At 55.2% G+C, this 24,461-nt stretch overlaps 1 protein-coding gene across 1 annotated transcript in view; it reads left to right on the forward strand.

Moving 5' to 3' along the window:
* GABBR2 (gamma-aminobutyric acid type B receptor subunit 2) overlaps positions 1-24,461 on the forward strand; it is a 351,363-nt gene that overhangs the window by 182,395 nt on the left and 144,507 nt on the right. Inside the window, exons 4-6 of the mRNA XM_062206955.1 lie at positions 5,779-5,880; positions 17,216-17,281; positions 24,128-24,328. Of these exons, the coding sequence (XP_062062939.1) occupies positions 5,779-5,880; positions 17,216-17,281; positions 24,128-24,328 (369 nt within the window). The remainder of the gene's footprint in view (positions 1-5,778; positions 5,881-17,215; positions 17,282-24,127; positions 24,329-24,461) is intronic.

Consider the following 24,461-nt stretch of genomic DNA (forward strand, 5'->3'; position numbering starts at 1 on the left):
TCCTCCCTGCTGCAGGACCTTTGCATATGCTGCTGCTCAGACTAGACTGATTCACAGTATCATGAGTGAACGCATGCGTGAATGGGTGAGGCTGATAGGAAGCAACATCCCATTCGGGAAAGCTCGGGCTCTGGGTGACCGTCTGGAAGGCACTCCAGCCCGGAAGCCAGGCAGTGACTGGGTGGGTACAAGATGGACTCAGCCCCAGGGAAGAAGCAAGAGCCCAGACAGAGACATGAGATTTGCGAAGATCTGTGGTCAGGCCGAGGGGGGCTGCCCCTGCCGGGCCCTTGACCTTGCTTTGATAGAGGACAGATGCCTGGAGCGTCTTTGGGGGCAGGGAACAGGAGCGTGGTAGGACATGCAGAGAGAACGGGCTGACCATGGGATGTTGAGATGCGACGGGAGCGTACCTGGGGGAGGTGGGCCAGGCTGCCCCGTGTGCTGTGTAGAGGCGCCGGCTGCACAGCAGGACGAGACCCCGCAGGGCAAGTGGGCACGGCTGGTGGCCCCCTCCCTGACTCACTGGGGGACCCACACCATGGGCTTAGTTGTGCTGAGCGAGGCCTCTCTCCAATTCCTTCCCCTGACCGTCCGCGTCTCCCCTCCATCTTGCAGGCAGGGATAGACTGGCTGTGCAGCCCTGACACCTGGCTCACGGAGGGAGGTGGTGCATGCAGTTGGCTGGAGGAATGAGGCCATTCTGATGGCTTCATTGGAGTGACAAGTCCCTGTCACCCTTCTCATCCACGGCCCTGGGATCCAGCCTGGGGGTTGTGGGGAAGGAGGCCGTGCCACGGCGCTGGTGTCCTCGCAGACACTGATGGGACCTGGCAGTGCCTTCTCTCTGCCCAGACGGAGCAGGGCTGCCCCGTGGCTCCTGGCTCGGCCCAGGACCGTGGATCCTGCCTGGCCCTTGCCTCCTTGCAGGATCCTGGACTTCCCGAGAGCCGGAAGTGTGAGTTCAGTGTCACAGCTCTGGATTCTGCTCTTTCACTCCCAAGCTGCCCAAGGAGCCCGAGACCCCACGGGTGACCTTAGCACTCCGCAGCCTCCTGGAAGGGCCCTTGATCTTGGCCAAGCCACACGGCTTGTCCCTGCTCCTGATGAAGCCAAGTGACTGTGGCTCCCTGGGGATGTGCTCCCGAGGAAGGGGTCTGGATTCAAGGCTTTAGAAGCAGAGAGTGGGGCTGGTGTTGTGGCATTGAGGGCCAAGCCACTGCCTGCAGTGCCGGCATCCTGTATCACAGCACCGGTTCCAGTCCTGGCTGCTCCACTTCCGATCCAGCTCCCTGCAAATGCGCCTGGAAGGCAGCAGCAGATGACCCAAGTACTTGGGCCCCTGCCACCCACGTGGGAGACCTGGATGGAGTTCTTAACTCCTGGCTTCAGCCTGGCCCAGCCCTGGCTGTTGCAGCCATTTTAGGGAGTGAACCAGGATGGAAGATCTTCCCCTGCCCCTTTCTCTGTCTCTCTGTAACTCTGCCCTTCAAATAAATCCTTTTTTTTTTTTTTTTTTTCAAAATAAAGCAATGAATGTTCCCTTTAGGCTGACCCAGAGGCTCTGGCCTCAAAGGAGCCCAGCCTCCCATCACCTGCCATCTCACCACGCTGAGTGCCTGTTCATGACCTACTTTGCCCCCGCCTCCTGCCAGCCTGTGTGCCCTGCCCTCCTAGTCCTGCCTTCCAGGTAAAGGTGCAGTCTCTTCCTGGTCCCCACCTGTGCCCATCAGCCCTCCCCAGATGGCCAGGGCCTTTCAGCAGATCATATGGCTGGCAGCTGCCTCCCTTGGCCACACAGGCATATGTGGTCCCCAGGGGACACAGGCCGTGGCACTGGAACATGTGTGGGTGTGAATATTGTGTACAGTGTATTTTATTCTCTTGGGAGTTAAAGGTCACTCCTTCCCCAGAAGAACGTACATCTGCTTTGACAATGGAGGTGAATAGAGCATCGGAAGTCGCTTTGCAGAAGTGCTGTGTGGAGCGAAGTGCTGTCTGGCACTGGCTCGGTTACCCGAGCGATGCCTGCAGATCCAGAAAGAATCAAGTGTCTCTCCATTTATTTAGTAAATCTTTTGCCGGTGCGCTGCGGGATCCCTCTAGCCACACAGGAGGGTGTGAATTTTTCCCCTTGTAAGCAAGATCAGTTCCCTTATTTCTTTGCTAGGCTCTGGTTCTTTTAAAAATGCATTTATTACTGATTTCCTCTGTTTGCTTTCCCTTAAAAAGTCCATTAGAATAAATACCCAAGCTGAGCGTAGGCTCCTCGGTGCTGGAATTATGGGCAGCGGGCGGCTGATGGCACTGACCATCTGCTCTGACCCGTGGGGTCTCCGGAGCCATCCACATCTGGCGGAATCCAGACGAAGCAGTCTGGGAGCGAGCACTGGACCGGAGCCAGCCTCGCTTTCCTCGGCCATGAAATTAGGGGTGGGATGAACGACCTCGAGGGTGTTTTTGGTTTGTTTGTTTTGAGTTCTGACTGCCCGTGAAATGTTACACACACACACACACACACAGACTCGCACAGATGCCCCATATGCACATGTACACACAGATATCCTATGTACACACACAGATACCCCATGCACATATACACACACAAATACTTCATACACATATGTACACATGGATAACCCATGCACACAGATACCCTGTACATGCAGATACCCCATACAGACATGCACACACGCACACACACAGATAACCCCCCACACACACAGATACTGCAAGTCAGTGGAGGCCTTGGCTTCTTGCCTCACATCCAGACGTGATCCTGCCAACTGTTAGGCCCTGTACAGAACTTGCCCATTAATGAAGGCATCCCACATCTTCCTTGTTCTTTTCTGAGACTTGAATCAACCTTGTGTGTTACTTGCCCATTTCACAGGTGCAAAGATGGAGGCTCAAGAGAGGTCAAGTGGTGTCCCTCAGGGTGGGAACCACGCATGTCGAGAGGCAGGGCTGACGTCCTTGCCTGGGGGTTGCTGCACTGAGCCACACTGCCGTGCAGAATGCACGAGGGTGCGCGTGTTCTGTGTCTCATCACTGCAGTTGCCCCAACGCCCAGCCCCTTCCACGCACACGAAACTGATTACCGGGCCCAACTTGTGTCCAGGAAGGATTTACGGCAGCCGAAATGTACTGTAATGGCTAAGCCAACATTTTGTCAATCAACTAGTTCCCAACATCCCAGCTAAATAAAGGTGAAAACTAAAGATGGACAGACTTCACCATGACCATGGTAGTGTCTTTCTTTTTACAAAACATTCATCCGGACACACTTGAGTCATTCGGCCCCACTGGCCAGAAGGAATACATGCCCACGTTTGTATCCATTCGCTTCATTTCCTTTTAAAGAAACAAGGCGTGGAAGCTCTGTTGGCTTCTCCTTGTTCCCCTTCCTTGGCGGTCATGTCCCGGTGACTGCTCTGTGACATTTAGGGCCAGATGATTCAAAACACTTCCGCTGTACCTGGGGAGGCTTTGCCGATTATAAAAATAAGAAGTGCATTTTTGCATTGTGTTCAAGTATAGGCAACACAGAAGTTATCATTGTAGCCGTTTTTAAGTGTTACAGCTCTGTGGCATTAACACTTTCAGACTGTTGTGCAACTGTTACCATTGTCCATCTCCAGAACTTTCCATCAGCCCAAGCTGGAACCCTCCACCCACTATAGCACTAACTCCCCAGCCCCGCCTGCCCCCAAACCCCAGCCCCTGGTGACCCTTGTTCTACTTTCTGGCTTACTCGGATAACTGGAATCCTGCAGTGCTTGTCCTTTGACATCCAGACCATTTCACATAGCACAGTGTCTCCAAGGCTCGTTGTGGTGTGGCGTGCGGTAGAATTTCATTCTTCCTTAATGTCTATACCACAATTCTCTTAAAGATTTATGTTATTTATCTGAAAGGAAGGGCAGAAAAGGAGAACAAGAGACAAAGATCTTCTATTTTCTGGTTCACTCCCCAATGGCTGCAACAGCCTGGTCTGTCTGGGCCAAGCCAAAGCCAGGAGCCATGCCAAAGAAGACGGCCCAAGTTCCCCGGGCCCCTGCACCCATGTGGGAGACCTGGAGGAAGAAGCTCCTGGCTGTTGAAGCCATTTGGCGAGTGAACCAGTGGATGGAAGAGATCTCTCTCTGTCTTTGTCTATCTCTTTTTCTCTCTCTAACTCTGCTTTTCAAATAAGTAAAATAAATCTTTAAAAAGAAATTTTATTATACCAAAATAAACCTCTCTTTGGATTCCGTTTTCTTCATGAACACTTTGATGTGCCACGTAACATTTTGATTGCTGGCCGCGTGCTGAGTCCACGTGTGATTCTTGAGGGGCCGCCATACTGGTTTCCACAGCTGCTAGGTTTGACATTTGCACAGACGATGCACAAGGGTTCTAAATCCTCCACATTCTTGCCAACACTTCCTGTTCATAATAGTGCCAGTGCCCTAATGGGTGGGAACAAGAAGTGATTTTTTTTTTTTAAGATTTTAAAAAATTTTTATTTGAAAGGCAGAGTTAGAGAATTTTCCATCCACTGGTTCACTTCCCAAATGGCTGCAACAGCCAAGGCTTGGCAAGGCCAAAGCTAAGAGATTTATCCAGGCCTCCCATGTGGGTGCAGGGGCCTAAGCAATTGGGCCATCCTCTGCAGCTTTCCCAGGCCAACAGCAGGGAGCTGGATGGGAAGAGGAGTAGCCGGGACTAGAACAGGTGCCCATATGGGATGTCTGTGTCACAGGTAATGGCTTAGCCTGCTGCTCCACAACATTGGCCCAGGAAGTGCTTTTAAGGGTGTTGTTCTCTTAAAGAGGAGGAAACTGAGGCCTAGGGAGCCAGAGTCTGGGTCACGAGCAAGGCAGCCACAGAGGAGGCCCCAGACCCTGGTTCCCCAGCCCCCACCTGCGTCTGTCTACCAACACACGATGTCCAGTTCCCGCTGCTGTGTGTCAGAGGGTGTGTAGCCACGGCCACAGGCCACATGCAGGATTCAGTGTGTCTGATTTGATCCTTTTATTAAAAAAAAAAAAAAACTCATAATTGTATCAACATTCAAAAAGTGAGGGATTTTATATTGAAATTCCTAAATGTCTGTTCCCCCTCTCCCCACTCCACCCATATCATGAGGTTTTATGAGCATGGACCCCATTCTGGTTGGACAACAGGGCAGCAACCCTTATCTGTAGATGGTCAGCATTTTGCGACAATCTCCACCATGCCCTAATACCTTCCTTACAGGCAGCTCCCCACATGGGCTGACGCAGTGACGCTGGAGTTCCGGCCCTCTGCCCTCCGAGGCCGTGGACTTCAGTCCTCTCTGTGCACAGATACACTGTTGTGTTGGACATAGAGGCTGCTGCCCTTGCTCCCTGCTCTTTGCTGTGTTCTGCATTGTCTCTCTGAATGTCTTGGCTAGTTCTTCACTATAGAAGTGAACAATCCTTCCAGTGAACCATGCAAACACAGGGACCTTATTGGCTAGTGAGCCAGTGAGACACCCTGCCACCTGCGAGAATCCCTGGGCATCCTTAGCAAACGCCTGCCCTGTCGGGCCTCTCCCTGTCCATGCGTCCCAAGCAGGGTGGGATTGAGAGGAATCTCACAGGTCCCACGGGGCATCCTAGTTTATAATGAAACAGAGAAATTCCCCTTTGTGCGGTTGGTAGAATGGAGAGCATCCTCCTCGCCGCTGGAGCTGCTTCCCGGGACAGCCCCTCTGCAGTGGCCCTTCCCGTGCCGCCGGCACACACCCCTCTGCTTTCTCTCCGCCGACAGGTGAGGAATGACCTAACCGGGGTGCTGTATGGCGAGGACATCGAGATCTCAGACACCGAGAGCTTCTCCAACGACCCCTGCACCAGCGTCAAGAAACTTAAGGTGGGTGCAGCTGGCCGTGGCCAGAACACCGGCTGTCCTGAGGCTCCCCGGGCTGCCCACACCCCTTGATGCTGATGGAGCCCCAAGTTCATGTCCACCTTGGTGCCTCAGGCTTGGGAGGCACTCCCCAGAGTTGGCTTCTCCGGGCTTTTCCCTGGCCTGCTGTCCAGCACCAGGCCAAGGTGCAGACTGGCAGGTGCACAGCCATTTGGAGCTTTCCCGGTGATCTTGAGTCCGTCCACCCAGCCCGCAGGATGAGCAGGGCACACGTTATTGTCAGCTTCAGTTTGAAGTGGCTTAGAGAGAGGTCTGCTTGCCTAAAGCCTACAGCAAAGAAGTCTGTGGTTGGGCTGGAAGCCCCGCCCAGCGGCAGTCACCTAAGGAACAGAGAGAGTTCCTGAGCGGAACTCCAAGGTGCAGGGCCAGGCAGGAGAAGCCGGAGCTGACCAGGGTGCAGGTGGCACCATCATCTCGTGCGTGAGGTCAGCAGCAGTTCCTGGGAGCCTGAAGTCTTGGGGTGGGGATGTGAGGAAAGATGATGAGGCCGCAAACAATCTGAAACCAGTTCCTAGGAGCCTTGAGTGCCGACCTAAGAACCACCATGGTCTTTTTCCCCGAGGGCAGTGGGACAGGCGCTTCCTGTCCCTCATGCTCACACTTAAGGTTGCTGGCAGGGAGACCCAGATGCCACTGCTGACGGTCCCTTCTGTCTTGGAGTTACACCAGGCCGAGCCGGTGGCAGCTGGGGAGCTGTTACCTCTCAGAAGTTCACAGATGGGGAGCCTGAAGCCCAGACACGGAGAGCAAGGGAAGCAATGCACCAGTTGCTAATCACCTCCTCCAGGGTGGATCCCAGGCCTGGACACCTCTGCAGATGAGCAAAGAGCGGCTATGGGAAGGCAGCTGGCCGCCCGTGTGGCTGAAGCTAGAACTGTCCACACCCTCCCCTTCCCTGTGCCACGGGCTTTACAGTGGGAGGGTGCAGTCCAGCTGCAGCTGCTGGGGCCAGGAGGATTCAGGCGGGGTGGCAGCTGTGCAGGGAGCCCCTGCAGCAGGGCTGGGGGTAGAGGGAGGGCTGGTGCAGCTGGCCTCTCCTGCCACGCCCAGGGACAGCTCCCCAGGGCAGGGACTTGAAACAGCTTCCTGCCCTCAGAGGCCCCGCGGCGCTCTGCTGGCCGTGAAGTGTGAAGAGCCTACATGCACCGCAGAGCAGAGGGGCGGGCAGGAAAGGCAAGAAAGCCGGCACGCAGCGGGCGCTCCGCTCGTAACCGCGCCACCTCAGCAGCAGCTGGCAGTCACAATGGGGTGGACGGCCCATGGAGCCGGCTTCCCTGGGGACCGGCTGAGGGGGGCCCCCATGCACAGCCCTTGACCTTCACTTGTTCAGTGAAGCCAAAGCCTCAGACGGAGGGAACTTCTGTGACTCCACTTCACAGATGAGCACTTGAGTTAAGGAACTAAACCCAAGACACACAGCAGGAAGAGGGCAAGTTGGATTCAAAGCCAAGTCCGGGCCATGCCCCAGGCCAGCCTTCTCCGCCACCCCCCAGAGCTGCACAGGCACACTGAGGATGGTGGCCCGTGTCCCGGAGCCCTGGGAACAGGAGCGGGACCCAGTGCTCTTGTTCTGTTAGCCGAGGGCTCCCTTCTGTGTGGAGGGCCCCTCCCTCTGCATGACTCCTTCCAGAACCTTCCTCAAGTCTGCTCCAGGCTCGCCTTCCCTGGCCACGTCACTTAGAACTGAAATCCCTGCCTGTCGAGCACCAGCCTCTCCTTTCTGCAAATATTCTCCACTTTGCTGATTGACGAAAACACCACAGACTTGGTGGCTTCGGGCAGCAGAATTGCATTGTCCAGGGGTCTGGAGGCCAAGGCCTGGGCAGGACCACACTCTCTCGAAGGCTGTGGGACTCCCCCTGCCAGTCTTTTAGCTCCTGGCATCACCATCACCCGTGGGTGGTCTTTGGCTCGCAGCTGTACCGTCTCGGCTTCGCCTGGCGTCAGGCTGGGTTGAGAGCCCAGGCTGTTTTACTCATCTAATTCACCACACCTGCAGTGATCCCATTTCCGAGCAAGGTCAGCTCCCGAGATACTGGGGGTTAGGACTTCGATATATGCTTTAGAGGACGTCATTCTGCCCACTGCAGCTTTTCACAGACGATTCATTTTACACACCTGGAAAATCACTTGCCTCCCCCGCTCCGTGAGAACGTAAGCTTCGGGACCCAGACGCTTCTGGCTGCCTTGGTTGCTGTTTGGTTTCCCATCACCCAGAACCGAACCTACTTTGTGGGGCATGTGCAAATGACATTACCAGTCTGGATGGACAAAGCCGACAGAGGACAGGAGAACAAAATACTCGAGAGGAAAGAAGAGGCCGTCGCTGCTGCAGAGCTACTCGGCAAAGCAGGTCTGGTTTGTCGAGACATGAGCGGGAAGACAGGCAGGAAAGCTCACATCCATAGCAGATCCAGTGTCCGCAGAGCGAACGCCAAGAGGAAGAAAACTTGGCGATGTGGAAGACAAACTGGAGACGCTTGGCCAAATTTCCAAAGAAATGGCCGAAGAGATCAGTCCAGTGAGAGGAAAGATAGTAGCGATGGGTACTGGAGAAGGGAGATCTTCAGGGGAGACCAGGACGAATGCAATAGAACCAAAGTCAGAAACTAAAGAGGTAGCACCGAGCACATCCAACGCCCAGATCTCGGTTGCAGATTCCACTCTCCAAAATGGCTGGTCCTGGGCGGCAGCAATGCCCGAGATAATCCCGGAGCAATGCCCAGGGCCAGAAAGGAAGGCCGTGCTTGTGACAGCAGCTACCCCCCACCACACACACCCAGGCGGGGGCCCAGGGGGCCAGCGGCCGCTGGAGGTGCTTCCAGTTGCCAGGGTGCAAGAACTTGAGCCATACAATAAAGTGGTATCGGCTGTAACCTGGAGGGTAGGCTCACTAGGCATAGGTCTATGTTTCTATAAATGATGCGAACAGCACACCTGGCAAACCTTCCGTATGGAAGAATTCCAAGGAACTCACGCAGGCTTGTCATGCTCCGGGGGGGGGGGGGGGGGGGGGCAACTGCTTCCTTCCAATGACACAGCAGGGAAAGGCGGGGGTGGGGGACAACACAACTTGAAGACGGAGCAGCCTGACACAAGTTCCCCCCCGCCCCCGCAGGTGGCCAGGGCCCACAGCCACCTTGATGAGTCCCATTGACCGCACCCGGGATGCGTTGTGATGGAGACGGTGCTTGCCCCCTGTGATCTTCATCCCCAAAACCCAAAACCCCCGTCTCACCATGAGCAGTACCATCAGACACTTTCTAGTTGCAGGCCTTTCTACAAGATACCTGACCATTACTCCTCGAAATTATCTAGGTCATCAAAAATAGGGACTGAGTCACAGGCGCTTAAAGAGACATGACAAGGGAATGCGAGTGGTATCCCAGACAGGCTGCAGAAAAAGCCAAAGGACCTCAGAGAACACGACAAGGGAACCTGGGTAGATGTTAGCTAGGAATGTATTGATTGAGTATAACAAACACACTGTACTGGCATAAAGATGTTAACAGGAGAGCTCTCTATGTCCTCTTTTCTGTAAATCTAAAGCTATTCTCAAATGATAAGTTAATTTTGAAAAATGTGAACCAAATTTAAGAGGACTCAAGCTAGACCTACTAGACAGAACCATACCAAATGGCCAAGAGTGAGCCATTTTGATAACCACTCACGGACATGTGTGCAGACCGGCTGCATTCGGACAGATTGGCCAGCAGTCATGGTTAGATGCGTTTTGGTGAAGGTTTTGATAGGCCAACTTAAAGGAGGAAAAATCTTACAAACATCTAGGCCAGAAAAAAAAAAAAAAAAAAAAACTTGCCCCAGAGACAAAACGGAGGCACTGGGTGACTCTGTGGCACAGGAGACTCACACGGTGCCAGCCAGGCCCCCGTCTTGAGGTTTGTCCTGAAGGCCCCCATGGTAGAGAGCAGTGTCATACCTCAGAGCCAAGGTCACGGTAGGAGCAGCTGAGCGGGGACCATGGAACCATGGAAAGAGACCTAAGGCTAAGTAATCATTACCAACGTGTATACAGGTGCAAACATTACATGTAACTTTACATAATGCAAAAACAGATTCTGTAATAACAGCAATTGAGAGATAAAAATCCAAATTATATTCGCAGAGTGACTCAGTGGGGGGAAATGGGTATAAAGTTCTGGTCTTCAGTAGCAAGGGGACTCAGAAGCGACTTGGCTCATGAGTTTCCTAATCAGAGAAATGTAAGCTGCAGAATGCCAGCAGGACCTAAAGCCATTGAAATATGGAAGGCCCCTCTAGACACGCGTGCTCTCCCCCATGAGAACAGCAGCTTCGCGGACCGCCGTTGTGCTAAATGGCATTGCCCTAAAATCAAGCAAGGAAACCTGTTAAGAACACAAAGGGAGAATTGATAGAAACACAGTAGAACTGGGAGACAAAACATCTCCCTCTCAGTCTGGAACAGATCACCTGGCAAAAACAAGAACCTAGGAAATACAACCATCTCTATGCAATGAAGACTGGAGGCCGGGCCAGCCCCTTCTACACCTTTCTGAACTGGGAGCTGCGAAGTTTAACCATTGCCAGCCTGGGCTAGGGAGCGTCTCCGGGCAGAGGCCAAGCATTAGGACGAGTGGGGTGAGCTCCAGGCTTCAGCCTCCTCCCTCTTGGTCCATGTCAGCTGCTCCTGATTCGCACTTGCATTGCTGGTGGAGTCAGCGGTGGGTGTATCACCAGGGGTTATCCACGGACCCTGGCTTCTGGCATTGAGAGGTGAGAGGCCATTGCTCCAGCCCAGCCTGAGAGCCGAGGAGACCAAATGCTCTGTGCAAGGGACGGGAACTTTAAGAAACTTCCATTGTAAAAGCACAAACCCAGAAACCACATAAATCCAATGCACATTTTGATCAATCAAATGTGGCATTCCACCAGGGGCAGAGAACCTTCCAGACAGCACCCCCACTCCCCCACCACTCCCTAGGAGCAGCCACGCCCCTGCCTTCACGGTCATCACTTGCGTTCTTTTCTTTCCTTTTTTTTTTTTTTTTTTCTTTCTCAGAATTCAGAAAGCATCAGAAGTGCTATTCTAGGGGTTAACCTCTGGATTTATTATAGTAAAATATGCATTTCAAATTTACCCTTTTCACCACCTTTAGCCTTGCATCCCGTGGCACTAAGCCCCTTCGCCGTGGTGTACAGCCATCCCACCACTCATTTCCAGAACCTTTTCACCACCCTGCACAGAAACTCAGCACAGGGCCTCTGAGTGAAGTGAGCCTTGGGTTCAACCCCTGTTCCACCCTCAGTGTCACCTCCCCCCGCCCCCCGGAAGGACAGAGTGACATTCACTGAGCAGGGTGGGGTGTGGGGCGTCCTAGGCTGGGGCTGGGGTCTCCAGGGATGGAGTGATCAGCAGCTGATGTTAGGTTGGAAACCTGAGAGACTCCGTAGGAGAGAAAGCACTAAATGATAAAATTGTGGAATGGAAGGGAAAAGGTTATGGAATTCTGTTTTTCAGTGATCTTAAACTAACAGCAAGGGGCTTTATAAAACCCAAACTTTGGGGCGGTAAGCAAAGCTGACAGGTTATGGGCAGTTCCTTTGGACGGTGGGCCTTGGTTCCCTACAGAGCTCCTATTTTGTGAACTTCCCAGAGCAGGCAGGGGCCTTGCAAAAGCATGGGACATCTTTCGGGGAGCAGTGTTCCCTATCCCCGGCTTGTCCATCCAAGCCATCTTGCCCCACTGCCGTGCTTCTGCTTCGGCATAAACTTGGGAGCACTCGCTTCACACCCTCCTCACCGTGACTCTCAACAGTGCTCAGCAAACTTCAGCCCATGGGCCAACTCTGGCCCACCATCTGTTTCTATAAATAAAGTTTTATTGGGACACATTCATTAACAGATCTTCTTTCATGGCCTTTGTGCTACAGCAGCAGAACTGAGTGAGTGCAACACACACCGGATGGCCTAGGAAACCTAAAATATTGACGCTCTGGCCCTTTGTACCCGATGTTTGCCTCCACCTGCTGTAAGGGCAGCTACTGTTATTATCCCTCTTGTACAAAGGGAAAAACTGAACCTGGGGGACATGTAACAACTTGCCCAAGGGCACGCAGCTGGTGGTGAGTGAGGAGCTGAGACTGCTGCCCAGTGGGCCGTGCAGCCTGGCTCTCTGCTGCCGTGGGTGCCTCTCAGCTTTGTACCACCCCGTGGCTCCTGGAGCAGGGTGCCTTCACAGCCTCTGGGGGCAATGACTCATAGACCCAGGCCTTCTCAGCAATAAGATAGAAACAAGGCAGCTTACAACTTATGTACCGAGAAATGGAGGGACGATAAAGATAAGGAAGTGACGGAAAGAGGCTTAAACAGAAAGCCGAGGTGTCCGTTACCCTATCGGCATGGTTTTTGAGCTCCAGTGAGGCGCCGGGGAGACCCTGGCCTCTGAGCCCAGCTCCCTGCTCTTAGACAAGGAAAGAAAGATGGATGGCACGCTTCCGAGACAGGGCCAGGTCCTGCACCACCATAACAAATCACAAATGGTGTGGCTTAACACAAAGCTGTCCTCCCACCAGGGAGGTCAAAGGTCCTGCGTGGGGCCGACACTGGCCGACAGCACAGGGCTGTGTCTCCTCCGCGGGCCCTGGGGGTGACCCCTGGCCTTGGCGTTCCCAGCTTCTAGATGCCGCCTGCAGTCCCTGGCTGATGGCTCCCTCCTCCATCCTTAGCACCAGCAGAGCGGGGCCTCTCTCCCCCTGAGGCTCTCCTGACTCTCTTGCACACTTCGGGACTCTGCTGATCACCCGGGGCCCACCTGGCTGATCCAGGCCAGCTCATCGGCACCCTTAATTCCTCTGCAACCAGAAACAACACCCCTACCCCCACCGCTGCTGCCCCGCAGGTCCTGGGGATGAGGAAGCGGCCGTGTTGGTAGGGGACATTCCTCTGCCTGTCAGAAGGCCACAAAGACAGGCCTTGAGACCCACTGCCCTCCCCTCCCCTTTGACCCAGGGGCGAGTCCCAGTGGGAGCTGCCCCCCATTGCCCCAACCAGACAGGAACTGGCTCGCTCGCTCTCTCTCTCTCTCACACACACACGCAGACGCACACGCACACGCACACGCCTGAGCTCCTGACACTGAGGTTCCAAAGCTCACTCATAGGGGGCCTCGAGCCCCCGCCCAGCAGCCCAGCATTGCTCAGGGGCACAGAGTAGCAGAGCAGGATGGCCACCTTTAAGGAAATGGCAGGGCTGCGGGCTCCCTCCCTCCTCTCCCTGCCCCTCCCCGGCTCCCTCCCTCCCTCACCTGGGTGTGAGTGAGCCCGGATTCCTTTCCTGTTCTCGGCCTTTGCAGACATTTCTTGTTGGGGGGAAGTCAAAGAAAGACCGATTTCAGCTCTAGGAGCGAGTCCTCCTGCTAGAGGTGAGGTTCCTCTGTCAGAGCCAGGTGAGCCCTGGGGGACCTCTCCTCGGCGAACCTCTGAGGCTTACCCTGGGCACGACGGCCAGACCCCGGCCACAGGGTGGCCTGGGCGTCCTCCACCTGGACCAGGCCTCTGCCCGGGTCAGGCACTGCCTCCCTTCCCACCATACATGCAGTCCCATATGCAGCCCAGGCCGGGTGGTGAGGCCAGGTTGCAAGTGGGAGTGCGCTGAGGACTGTCATGGACTGTCACTGCAGGCGCCCCCCTGCACAGCCAAGTCCAGGGAAGGGCACCAGACTCCCCGGGACCCACCCTCTGCCACGCTCCCGCTCTCTGTAAAGTCGTGGATCTGTTGTGTCACTCTGGCCCTCTGCCCCCCACCCCAGTTCTCCTTCCCCATCCCCAGGCCCACTCATCAGGGCCGCTCACATCTGCTCTTGCCCAGGGATGCACACACCCCAGTTTGATAAGCACCGCACACTCTCCATACTGTTCTCAAGATGCCCCCCCCCCCCAGGGGTTCCAGTCGCAGGTCCCTTGGCCTCTCCTTGTCCTGGGATTCTGGGCTCCAGGTGCGCCGAGGCTGGCTCCTCCTCTTCTCTCCCAGGTTTTACAGCATCTTGCTCCATATCCCTCATGGGTGAACGGTATCCCGCATCAGGAACACCTGGCACTGGGTAGGACCCCTCTTTGGGGCCCTCGGGTGGGCAGGAGGCACTCAGGAGGGGGCTCTGGCTCTGGGGTGCTGTGCAGCCTCCGAAAGAGCCTTCTGCTTCCTGGAAAGGGGCTAACTAGATGGGTGATCCTTTGGCCCCATCCAAACCTGACAGTTTGGGAGCATAGAACCAAGTGGTCCTTGCAATGTGTTGTCATGACAACAGAGACACTAATGGTCCACAAGTGGCAGAGCCAGCTATTTATCTGTCAGCAGGTGGCCAGGCGGTTAGCCATGGCCCCTCTGTCGATTGGAGAAATGGACCTGGCAATCCCAGTGAGGGCTAGGCCCTAGGGCTCTAGGAGATGGCTGCAGTGAGCAGGGTGGGCCAGGTGTCGCGCTTGGTGCTGCACACAGCATCCTTTGACTTTATCGTGCGTTCAGCACACCTTGAGATGTATGTTGGGCCCCGTGCTGGGAGCCGGGAGCCCCCAGCCCAGTGGGGAAGACAGGCCAGTAAGTGGACTTGGGCCATGATGAAGGGGCATACAGAGTGTCCGGAGCTCCCAGGGGAGGAAGAGGCCACCAAGTCTAGTGGGACAGAGAGATGGCTTCTCAGGGTAGGGGAGTCTGAGCCGGGGCAGGGACACTGGGCAGAAGCCATCTGAGAACAGCAAGCTATCCGGGATGGGAGAGAGGGGCCTTCTGGGTAAAAGAGCTTGCAGAAGGAGGGGGGGAGGGTAGAGTGGGGACATGAATGAATGAATGAGTGACGAGCAGACCTCTTTGAAGGAGGCACGCATAATTTCGCCCCGCTATGGAGGGAGAGCGGGAGTCACTTGGTGAAGATTCTTGAGTGTTGGATCTGTAAACCTCAGGGAGCATGGGGAGATGGTTTCAATCTTGAGGTACTCCCTTCATCTCGCCTGCAGGGATCGGGGTGGGTGGGCAGGACTAAAGGCAGGGATCCAGTTGGGAGGCGTTTGCTAATCACCGGGTCAGGAGCCCTGGTGACAATCAATACCCAGGGCAGTGAGGCTAGAGAGAGGGGCCTGAGTTGGGAGCTGGTGAGCAGGCAGAACCTGCAGGCACTGGTTGTGGCTTCCATGTGGGAAGTGAAGGAGAGCAGTGGTTCCAAGATAACTCTCCAGGTTCTCACTTGGGTGAGTGGGAGGCTGGCGGTACCAGTCCCAGAGATAGGAACACAGGTGGAAGAAGGGGCTTGGTGGGCAAGAAATGAGTTCAGCTCAGGACGTGGTACGTTGGAGGTGCCAGGGAGAATCCAACTGGAGCCATCCAGTGGGCAGCTGGGGAAAAGCATGGGGTGGGGAGAGAGAATTGGGGGTTCACAGTACACAGAGGGCCGCTGAGGAAGGAATCGTGAATGAAGCTGCCCAGGGAGAGGGTTAGAAGCAAAGAGCTAAGGGCGGAACACCTGCCTTTGGGGACAGAGAGGGGAGCTGGGGCAGCCTAGCCTGAGCCTGAGCCGGGGAGAGCAGGAGGCGGGAGGGAGCCGGGAGGAAGTGTTGCGGAAGCCGATCGATCGGTGGGTTCCTTTATGAGGAATCCTGCAGCCACCCTGCGAGGTAGGGGGGACCATCCCTATGTCAGAGGCTGCAGGGTTTAAAATCCAGAGCCGTGCAGCCAGCCAGTGGTGGAGCTGGGATTTGAACACAGGTCTCTCTGACTCCAAAATCCAATGAGCTGTTTCTACTCTACCATGTTTAGCAGCACGGGGTTTGGCACAAAGTAGATGTTCAATCAATGTTGACTGGATGGCTGGATACTGTTAGCAACAAAAAATGCTAAAAGATATCAACAAACAAGCAGAAAGACCTGGAGCCGCCTTGGGAGCTAGTGCACGGATGGAAGCAGCTCAGAACTTTTTATAGCATTGCAGACACGGCGATGACAAAGGCTCGCCTGCCTTCCACTGCTCCGTTAAGGATCTTTCAAGTCCTTTCAGCACAAGGGTTGTTTTTTTTTTTTTTCCCTCTTTCCATTCTTGCCTGCAAACGAAGGATGATTTTAGAATCCAGGCTCTTTTTATTTTTGCTAAAGTACATGATGAGGAAAATGGCCTCCCAGTCAGCACTTTCCAATTTGGAAAGATGCTAAAAACCCATCTTCACTGGCGTGTTTGTCTTCTGTATGCATCAAAGGGCTGCGGGCCGGCAGAGGAGATGAGCGGCAGGAAGGAGGCCGTGCCTGCGGGGCTGGAAGTGGCTGGGGTAGGGACAGGTGTGGGGCCAGGGCCTGGCTGACCTCCTGCTGGCTGCGTCTTCATCTCCAGTTTCTCCCTACCAGCTAGGGCCCAGCCGGGACCCCAGGCCCCCTGGAAAGTATTCAAGGGCCCATTATCCTGACCCAGGAGGGAGCTGCAGACAGATGCTTAGTAAACGTTTGTTGAATGAATAAATGAGTCACAGGGGCTGTCCTACTGTAGATACCTATTAACCACAGGGAGGTAATGAATGGGATTCCATTAGAAATAAAGATGGCCTGGGGAAAAGTCACCAACCACTGCCACCAGCTGGCACGTGGGCACCTCCTGTGTGCCAGGCAGCCTGCTGGGCACTTCACAAGGGCTGTCTCACTGGGTGCGCCCAGCAAGGCCGCCGGCTAGGCACTGCTTGTCAGAGAGGGAGAGACCCTCCTCCCACTCCCTAGTGTGTAGGCGGGCTCTTTGGCTGAGCCTCGGGACCAAATTAACAGCAGGCCGATGAGCACGAGAAAAAGCACACAAGTTCCACTCACTTTCCACGGGTCCAGGGGTCTGTGCGAGACAGGGCAGTGCCGAGGAGCGGCCACAGCAGGAGGCTTTGATACGTTTGAGACAAAGAGTGGTAGAGACGTGACGAGATGGCAGGACGAAAGGGTCTCTGACAAGGACAGTGGCCTCTGAGGAAGTCACTGAGACACAGGGCGGGGCATGGGGCCAGTGGGAGGCTAACTTGTCACAGCCCCGGTCACCAGGCTGTGGCCAGGGGAGGGCATGGCTCCCTCGGGAGTGTCTGGGGCTCGCTGTGCTGTGTGTGTGTGTGCAGTAGCTGTCATCTCAATGACCCTAGGTTCGTTCTCCAGCCATGCAGTCTCGCCCAGGGCTTGCCCATGAGACCTGGGTGGGCTGACTGCCCTGCCCACCCTGGGAATTGGGGGCACAGGAGCGTCCTCTGCCCGTGGGACTCTCCGACCTCACCCGTGTCCTTCTGTCCATAGGGCAACGACGTGCGGATCATCCTGGGCCAGTTCGACCAGAACATGGCGGCCAAAGTGTTCTGCTGTGTGAGTACCGTGGTGCGGTGGGCGTCTGCCTGGGGCTGCCTCTCCCTGCGGGCTCTGTGGGCAGGGCCACGGGACTGCCGAAGTGGTGTGCACCTGTTCTCTCCCCTTCTCGGGGAGCTCAGAGCACTGCCGCCTTGGGGGAATCGGGCCCTCGCTTTCCCAAAGCCCCATCGAACCTCTCGCCCAGGCCCTGTGTGCGCTTGCTGAGTCCACTCAACCTTGTTGTGCTTCCTGGAGCCCCGCTGTGTGCCCTGCACAGAGCAAGGGGCCGGGAGCCCACCTGTCCCCTAGGCAGAGCTCGGGGCTCAGGTGCAAGACAAGCTCTCCCCCACGCAGTGCCTTGATACTTCACAGTTCGCTGTCTGGGGAGTGACAGGTGACAAAGCACCTGTTTATACTTCCTCCCATTCCACCTTCTCAATGAGCATGTGAAGAACTGATCGTCCCCTTATACAGATGAGATCCCAGAGGCCCGAGAGGTGAGAGGGCTTGTCCGAGGGCTCTCACCAATTCTCAGCAGAGCCGAGGCTCAATCCCCAATCAAGAGAGCTCCAGTCTAATCTGAAAGAAGAGGTTTCCCCCAAATGACCTTTGACCTTAAGTTACAGGTAAGGCTCCAATACAGGGGCTAAATCTGGTTCCTTGGGTGCCTCCCTTCCTCCACCCCAGATGGGGAGAAAAGGGCGTGGTACGTGAGTCTTTGTCCTGGACTGAGGTCCCTCTCGGCCCAGTCGCTAGTGATGGGCCACACCTTCTGTTCTCTTTGACCTGTTTGCAGTAAACTGTATGGCAATGTAAGTAACAGGCTCGCAAGCATTCCAGAAGTTACGAGATATGTTAGATGACACAGCAAGGGTGCAAAGAGCCTTCGTGGGTTGGAACATTTGATTCAATACAGGAAGATGAAATCGAACGGCTCTGGGAGACTGGAGCAGAGTAAATCAAGCTGCCTTTGTCCAGGGGGTGGGGCGTGGCTGAGCTCTGAGTGTTGAGAACAGAGAAGACTTTGGTGGGCTCCAGGGGGGAGCCAACGCAGGCACAGCTGGCCGAGGGCTGGGGTGACCTCACACAGCCTGTCCACAGCAGGACAGGGTGGGCCCTCTGCTCCCTGCGGGACAGACCCCGCCTGCAGTGGCCTGCCCAGCTCCTGGTGCCCCGATTTAAGACAGATGTGGGGATTCAGAGAGATCAGGAGCCGGAGCAGAGAGAGGCCGAGCCAGCATCACAGGGGCCTGTTCATCCTCAAGTCTCAGGAGCACGTGAGGACTGCCAGTCATCCTCTGCTTTCTCCCAGGAGGGAGGAGAGGCGATGAGGCTGACATTTCAGGGAGACCCCCAACAGAGCTGGACACTCAAGAGTCAGCGTAGCCTTGATTCCCTGCTCTACTGCTTAGCACTGACGTTGGGCATGTTTACATCCTCTACACCTCAGTTTGCTCATCTGTAAAATGGGTACCTGTGTCATGGGATTCTTGTGAAGGTTGAATGCAAAGGCCATTTGCACAGCACCTGAAGTCTGGAGAGAGCCCATTTTGTCAATTTCTTTTCAATATTTGTTTTACTTATTTGAAAGAGTGATGGGGGAGGGCAGAGAGAGAGAGAATATCTTCCATCTTCTGATTTATTCCTCCTAATGGCTACAATGGCCGGGACTGGGCCAGGAAGAAGTCAGGAGCCTGGAACTCCATCCACGCCTCCCACATGGGTGGCAGGGGCCCAAGCACTTGGGCCCTCTTCTGCTGCACATTAGTGGAGAGCTGATGGGAAGTGCAGCAGCCGGGACTTGAACCAGTCCAACCGTGCTGTAGCACTGGCCCCCAGAGAGCCCGTTTTCAACAGGCAAATAGCATTTAAGGTTGGAGATTATGATCTCTTTGAGTGTGGGGATCGATGCTGACCCAGTGAGGGAAGCCGATCCCTCCAGGAACAATAAGTGAATCAACATGATCCTTGCGGATGCCACAGCTGGCCCAGGCCATCTGCAGCCTGCAAGATACACGCACAGACCTTGTGTTCTGATTCCAGCCGAGCATGGCTGGGATGAGCTTCCAGGTGCCCCGTCCAGTGTGAGGACAGTGGGTGGGGCTGTCCTTGTGAGCCCGTACCCCCAGCTGCCTGCTGTCCACACGGCATGGGGCTACATCCCCTTTCCCCTCCGTCTCGCTAGCTCCTGGTGTTTCAGATGGGGTTTGTCTTCTTCCCCCGCGGCCTCTTTCCTTGGGGAGTGTCCAGCGGGCTGCGGCGGGACCCTCAGATGCAGTCTGCTCACGTCTTGCTGCCAGGTCAGGAGCAGCAGGGGGTGGAGGAGCGGCTCCTCAGAGCAGGGGCTCTCCCAGGTCTGAGCGGAGACCAGATGGAAGCAAGCGAGTCTTCCCCATGCACAGGCGGCCATGATCTTGACGTGGGGACTGCACCCAATGGGAGGGCCGACGCCTGCAGGCACGAAGCCTATTTATAGCCCTGTGGCAAAACGTTCACTTTGGGTGCAGCACAGTGGCAGTGGGGCTCGTGGCTTTCGTCTTCTCTGTCCTCTGTGCTCTCCAACACTGTGATCTGGGTTCCAGGTACAGCTCTGGCAGCTGTGTGACCTCAGGCAGGTCCCTTCACATCTCTGGTCCCTAGCAGCCTTATCTCTAAAACAGAAGCAGCAGGTCCTGCCTTAACTGGCCTACGGGATTGCGGAGAGACTTGAGCAAGGCCACGGCAGGGAGGGCGCTCTCCCGGCTGCTCGCTGCTTTCGTGATGTGCGGGTTTATTGCTGTTATTGTTACAAAGCTTCAGATGAAAAGGAAATGTCCTACTTGCATGGAGAGGAGAGGGACAAAAAGAAACTTAATAAAAAGAGGAAATTGGATTTTTTTTTTTTTTTTAGAAAAAATTCACATCATCCAGGGCTGCAGCTAATAAGAACCAAATTGGCTTGAGCAGCTACAAAGGGAGCTCAGGACAGTCACTCATCACCCAGCAGGGCCCGCTCAGGGACCACAGGTCTGAGACCACGTTTCCACCAGAGGCAGGGGAACCGAAAGCCACCCAAAGCCGCGAGAACCAAGTGAGCTGCAGAGACAATGCCGTCATTCAGCCACTCTGTGCTTATCGAGTGCCCAATGTATGCCAGGCCCTGTGCTGAGCACCGGGAACCCCTGGGGAAGAGCAGACAGGGGTCTCACCCTCCAGGAGCTCCATCCTGCAAAGGTGATGGATGCGCACCTCAGCCCCTCCTTAGAGCCCCAGGCCTGACTGTGCGGCTCCTGTGGTCGCGCAAATGCCAGATGGTGACCCAGGGTGCTTCTGAGCTGGGCAGCAGGTGCGGCCCCTGTGTCCCGCCCACTCCCCTAGCAGGACAGCCTTTTGCTCCACACCGATGCATAACAAACCAGGTGCCCCGCTTTCTAGGCCCACAGCACTTGACAAGCAGCAAACTCAGAGTGTGGCAAGGGACTTGGTCACCGTTGAAAGTGACTGTCTCCATCAGACAGCTAGCAAAGACTCAAAAAGCCATGGAAAGTGGCTCTAAGCCTCTGAGCCAAACATCTGGGGCCATCTGGCGCGTGGAGCTGTCTTCTGGAAGTCCAAGTGCATCCCCGCGCATGGCCAGTGCAGCGCCTGGGGCAGGAAGACATTGTGTGCGTGGCAGCAGAAGGGAATGAGACAGGGCAGCCACCACGTTCCCGAGCCCAGCATCTGCCAGGCACTGCACGCACAGTGTCTCTGATGAGCCTCAAACCTGCCTCCCGCCCCTGGAGGAGCGAGGCCCGGCAGCAGGAGCTGTGTGCCAGGGCCGCCCAGCTGGTGTGCACCAGGGACATCGGGCTGCTGCCTGGATGTGTTCTTCTCCGTTTCCAGAAGGTCAGAAGCTCCGAGAGAGAAGGACTCAGCTTCATCAAAATTGACGAACGCTGCAAACAAAATGTCGCTGTCGTTCAAGTGCACTAAGCTTGTGCTGTCTGGAAAGTTCACTTCCAAGGAACAGCTGGCCCCGGGGCCGTGCCAGGTCAGGAACTGTCCCGCCAGGTCTGACTTTGCACTCCGCACTCCCTGCTCAGCGCTGCTCTTACTTAACCACACGCCCTTTGTCCTTAGCGTGGCCAGCGGGAAGGCGACCCCGTGCCCACTGCTGGACCCGATCACTCCTGTGTGACACACCTTCCCAACACGTGGGCCAGCTTCCTGCCTCAACCTCTTACGATGGAGAAACCTTCCCCAAGGTCCTTTGGCTTGGCTTTGCTCAGGAAAGAGGGCAGGTCTGGTGCTGGACACCGAGTCTTGCTCCTTTGATGCGCTGTGTGTGTTTGGGCGAATTCCTCAGGCCCTGTGCCTGCATTTCTTCACCCATAAAGCCGAGGGATCAGCGCACACCTCCCAGGCCGCTCGTGAGGGGAGGGAGGACCTGCAGATGCTCAGGCACAGAGCGGGGCTCCGTGTCCGTGGGAGCCGTGAAAAGCTGGGACTTGCGAGGCGGCACAGCTTCTGCATTGAGTAATGGCTTCTGCTCCAAAGTCTGCTCCCCGGCCAGCATCTGCTGTTGTCTTTTCTTTTCAAGGAAATTTCTGTGGACTAAATCCCGTTCATTAGAGGAAAGCCCAGGGGACTTCACGCTTTTGTTCAACCGAGGTTTCATGACATCATTGAAATACGAAGGTGCTCCCTACTTTCACCAGCAGGGTTTGATGGAGGCGATGTTACCATGGGGTTGCTGGTGAGCTGACTCTGGCCTGAGGCTGCATTATAAGAGGTCGAGTGTCTAGAGCGAGGGAGGTAAAGATCCCATATCATCCAGGAGGAGGCAGTGCGCTCCCTGCCTCCAGGTAGCGTGAGTGCTCTCCGATTGGACAATGTCTGTTTAACCTCCAGAGGCCTTGCAGAACCCATGTGTGGAGGCCACGGAGATGACTCTGGCTGACATCCAGGAACAGATGCACCACCTCGTGGTTCCGGTGCCTGCCACTCACCTGGACCTGTGAGATGCTCCCGGCCATAGGCAGGGCTGGTGCCAGCAGCCGAGGGAGCTGTAGACTGATTGCCTGCAAGCATCCCTCTGACCCTGCGAGCCGACAGTAACTGCTCACGTGCAGAACTTACCTGGGGGTCTGGCCTGTGCTTCCATGCTCAGACACTGCCCAGCCTCCAGCGCCCAGGTGGAGGGCAGCCGGAAACTTCCAGAGTCCAGAGCAATCTCTCGGGGTGCTCCCTGGGTTTCTTCCCGGCAGGTGCTGCTGCTGTGGCTGGCTCCCCAGGAACCAGCTGAAGGGTTGTCTTGGGTTCACGTTTCTAAATGTGGCCAGTGCGTCCCAGAGGGCCTGCCACCCTCCCCTGCTCTCCCAAGTGACATCTGGGCATTCTGATGACCACTGGGGACGTGAGCGTTACTGAGAATTGTGTTCAGCCCCCAGAGTTGATGGGACACAGCATCCCCCCAAGGCAAGATTGTCCTGTGCATCTCAGCCGTCAGAAGGCAAGCTTCTGCCAGCGCAAGCTGACTGCAGTAAGAAGTGAAGCCAGAGACAGGTGCACTGGAACATTCTGGTGACTTCTCTGTTGACCTGGGAGCCAGGCCACTGTGGCTGTGCAGCCTAGAAGCGGCAGACCTAGGTGGGAGGTCTGCTCTTCCCTCCTGGATGGGTGACCTTGGAGAGGTCTCTGATTTTCAGTTTCCTCGTCTCTCGAGTGAGGGATTCGACCCTGCCCTGACTACCTGCCCAGGCAAATGTGGATGACAATCGAGTAAGACGCTTGCAGAACGTGCAGGTTGTAAGGGACATTTCCAAATCCATGTTCTAGGATCTGAATTTATACACACTGTGCTTTAGGTCAAGACTCAGAGAGACTGTCTGCTTTGCCAAGTGGCATCTCATATAAACTTCATGCTTTCAATTGGCCCTGTGAAAATCCCTTCCTCTGGGTTACATTTTGAGGCATAACCTCAGCTTTTACAAAAGAGCCCTATTGGAGCCAGCGCTGTGGCGCAGTAGGTTAATCCTCCACCTGCGGCGCCAGTATCCCATATGGGCACCGGCTATAGTCCTGGCTGCTCCACTTCCTGTCTAGCTCTCTGCTGTGGGCTGGAAAAGCAGTAGAAGATGGCCCAAGTCCTTGGGCCCCTGCACTCACGTGGGAGACCAGGAAGAAGCCCCTGGCTCCTGGCTTCAGATTGGCCCAGCTCCGGCCTTTGCAGCCATTTGGGGGGTGAACCAACGGAAGGAAGACCTCTCTCTCCATCTGTCTCTCTCTCTCTCTCTTTCTCTCTTTCTCACTGTAACTCTAACTCTCAAATAAAATAAATAAAATCTTTTTTTAAAAAAAGAGCTCTATTAAGTTAGCATGAGGAGCTCTGCTGTAGAGGTGCTATGGGTACCCTGATGGTAATTTAACAGTATTCTTTCTCTCAGGCAATTTTTGGGGTCTAAAGACTAGAAACCATTGCCTCCCCAAGATACCTGGTGTCTTTCTTATTGGTAATGCAAGCCATGTAAATAATCTTGTTGCCCTTTTCTCTCGGGCAGCCAGGAAGTTCCTGGTGAAACACACTTACTGATGGGTAATGTGGGAACCTTTGGTTGGCTCTTCTAGGTTTTCCTTTTACCTCCGGTAAACGTGCTGTGGTTTCTATTTTCCCAGGCCCCTGCCTCCTTGTTTCTAGCCTGTGTTTGTAACTTTGCTATACATGTCAGTAAACTACCTTGGGTCCTCTGAGAGAGAACAAGGAGGAAAGCAAGCAGGTAAAAGGGAAATCAGTGAGCTCTCTGGGAAGAGGAAGCCTGGGCTCCCTCGGCCTTGCTTACAGGGCACCGAGTCTTGAACAAGCGTGTGTCTCTTGGAGCCTACAAGTCACCCCATCTGTTGCAGGCCTATGAGGAAAACATGTATGGCAGTAAATACCAGTGGATCATCCCGGGCTGGTACGAGCCCTCCTGGTGGGAGCAGGTGCACACGGAAGCCAACTCGTCCCGCTGTCTCCGGAAGCATCTGCTGGCGGCCATGGAAGGCTACATCGGCGTGGACTTTGAGCCCTTGAGCTCCAAGCAGATCAAGACCATCTCAGGAAAGGTAAGTGCTTTGGTCTGCCCACCCCAGCCCCCAGCCTCCCCTCCTTTCCTCCTCTTGTCTTTGCCAAAAGCACACAGATCTTCTCCTAGCCTTTGCTGTGTGATTTTGAGCAAATCACTTGACCTCTCTGAAT

Source organism: Lepus europaeus, chromosome 12, assembly GCF_033115175.1.
Source record: "Lepus europaeus isolate LE1 chromosome 12, mLepTim1.pri, whole genome shotgun sequence".
NCBI lineage: Eukaryota > Metazoa > Chordata > Mammalia > Lagomorpha > Leporidae > Lepus > Lepus europaeus.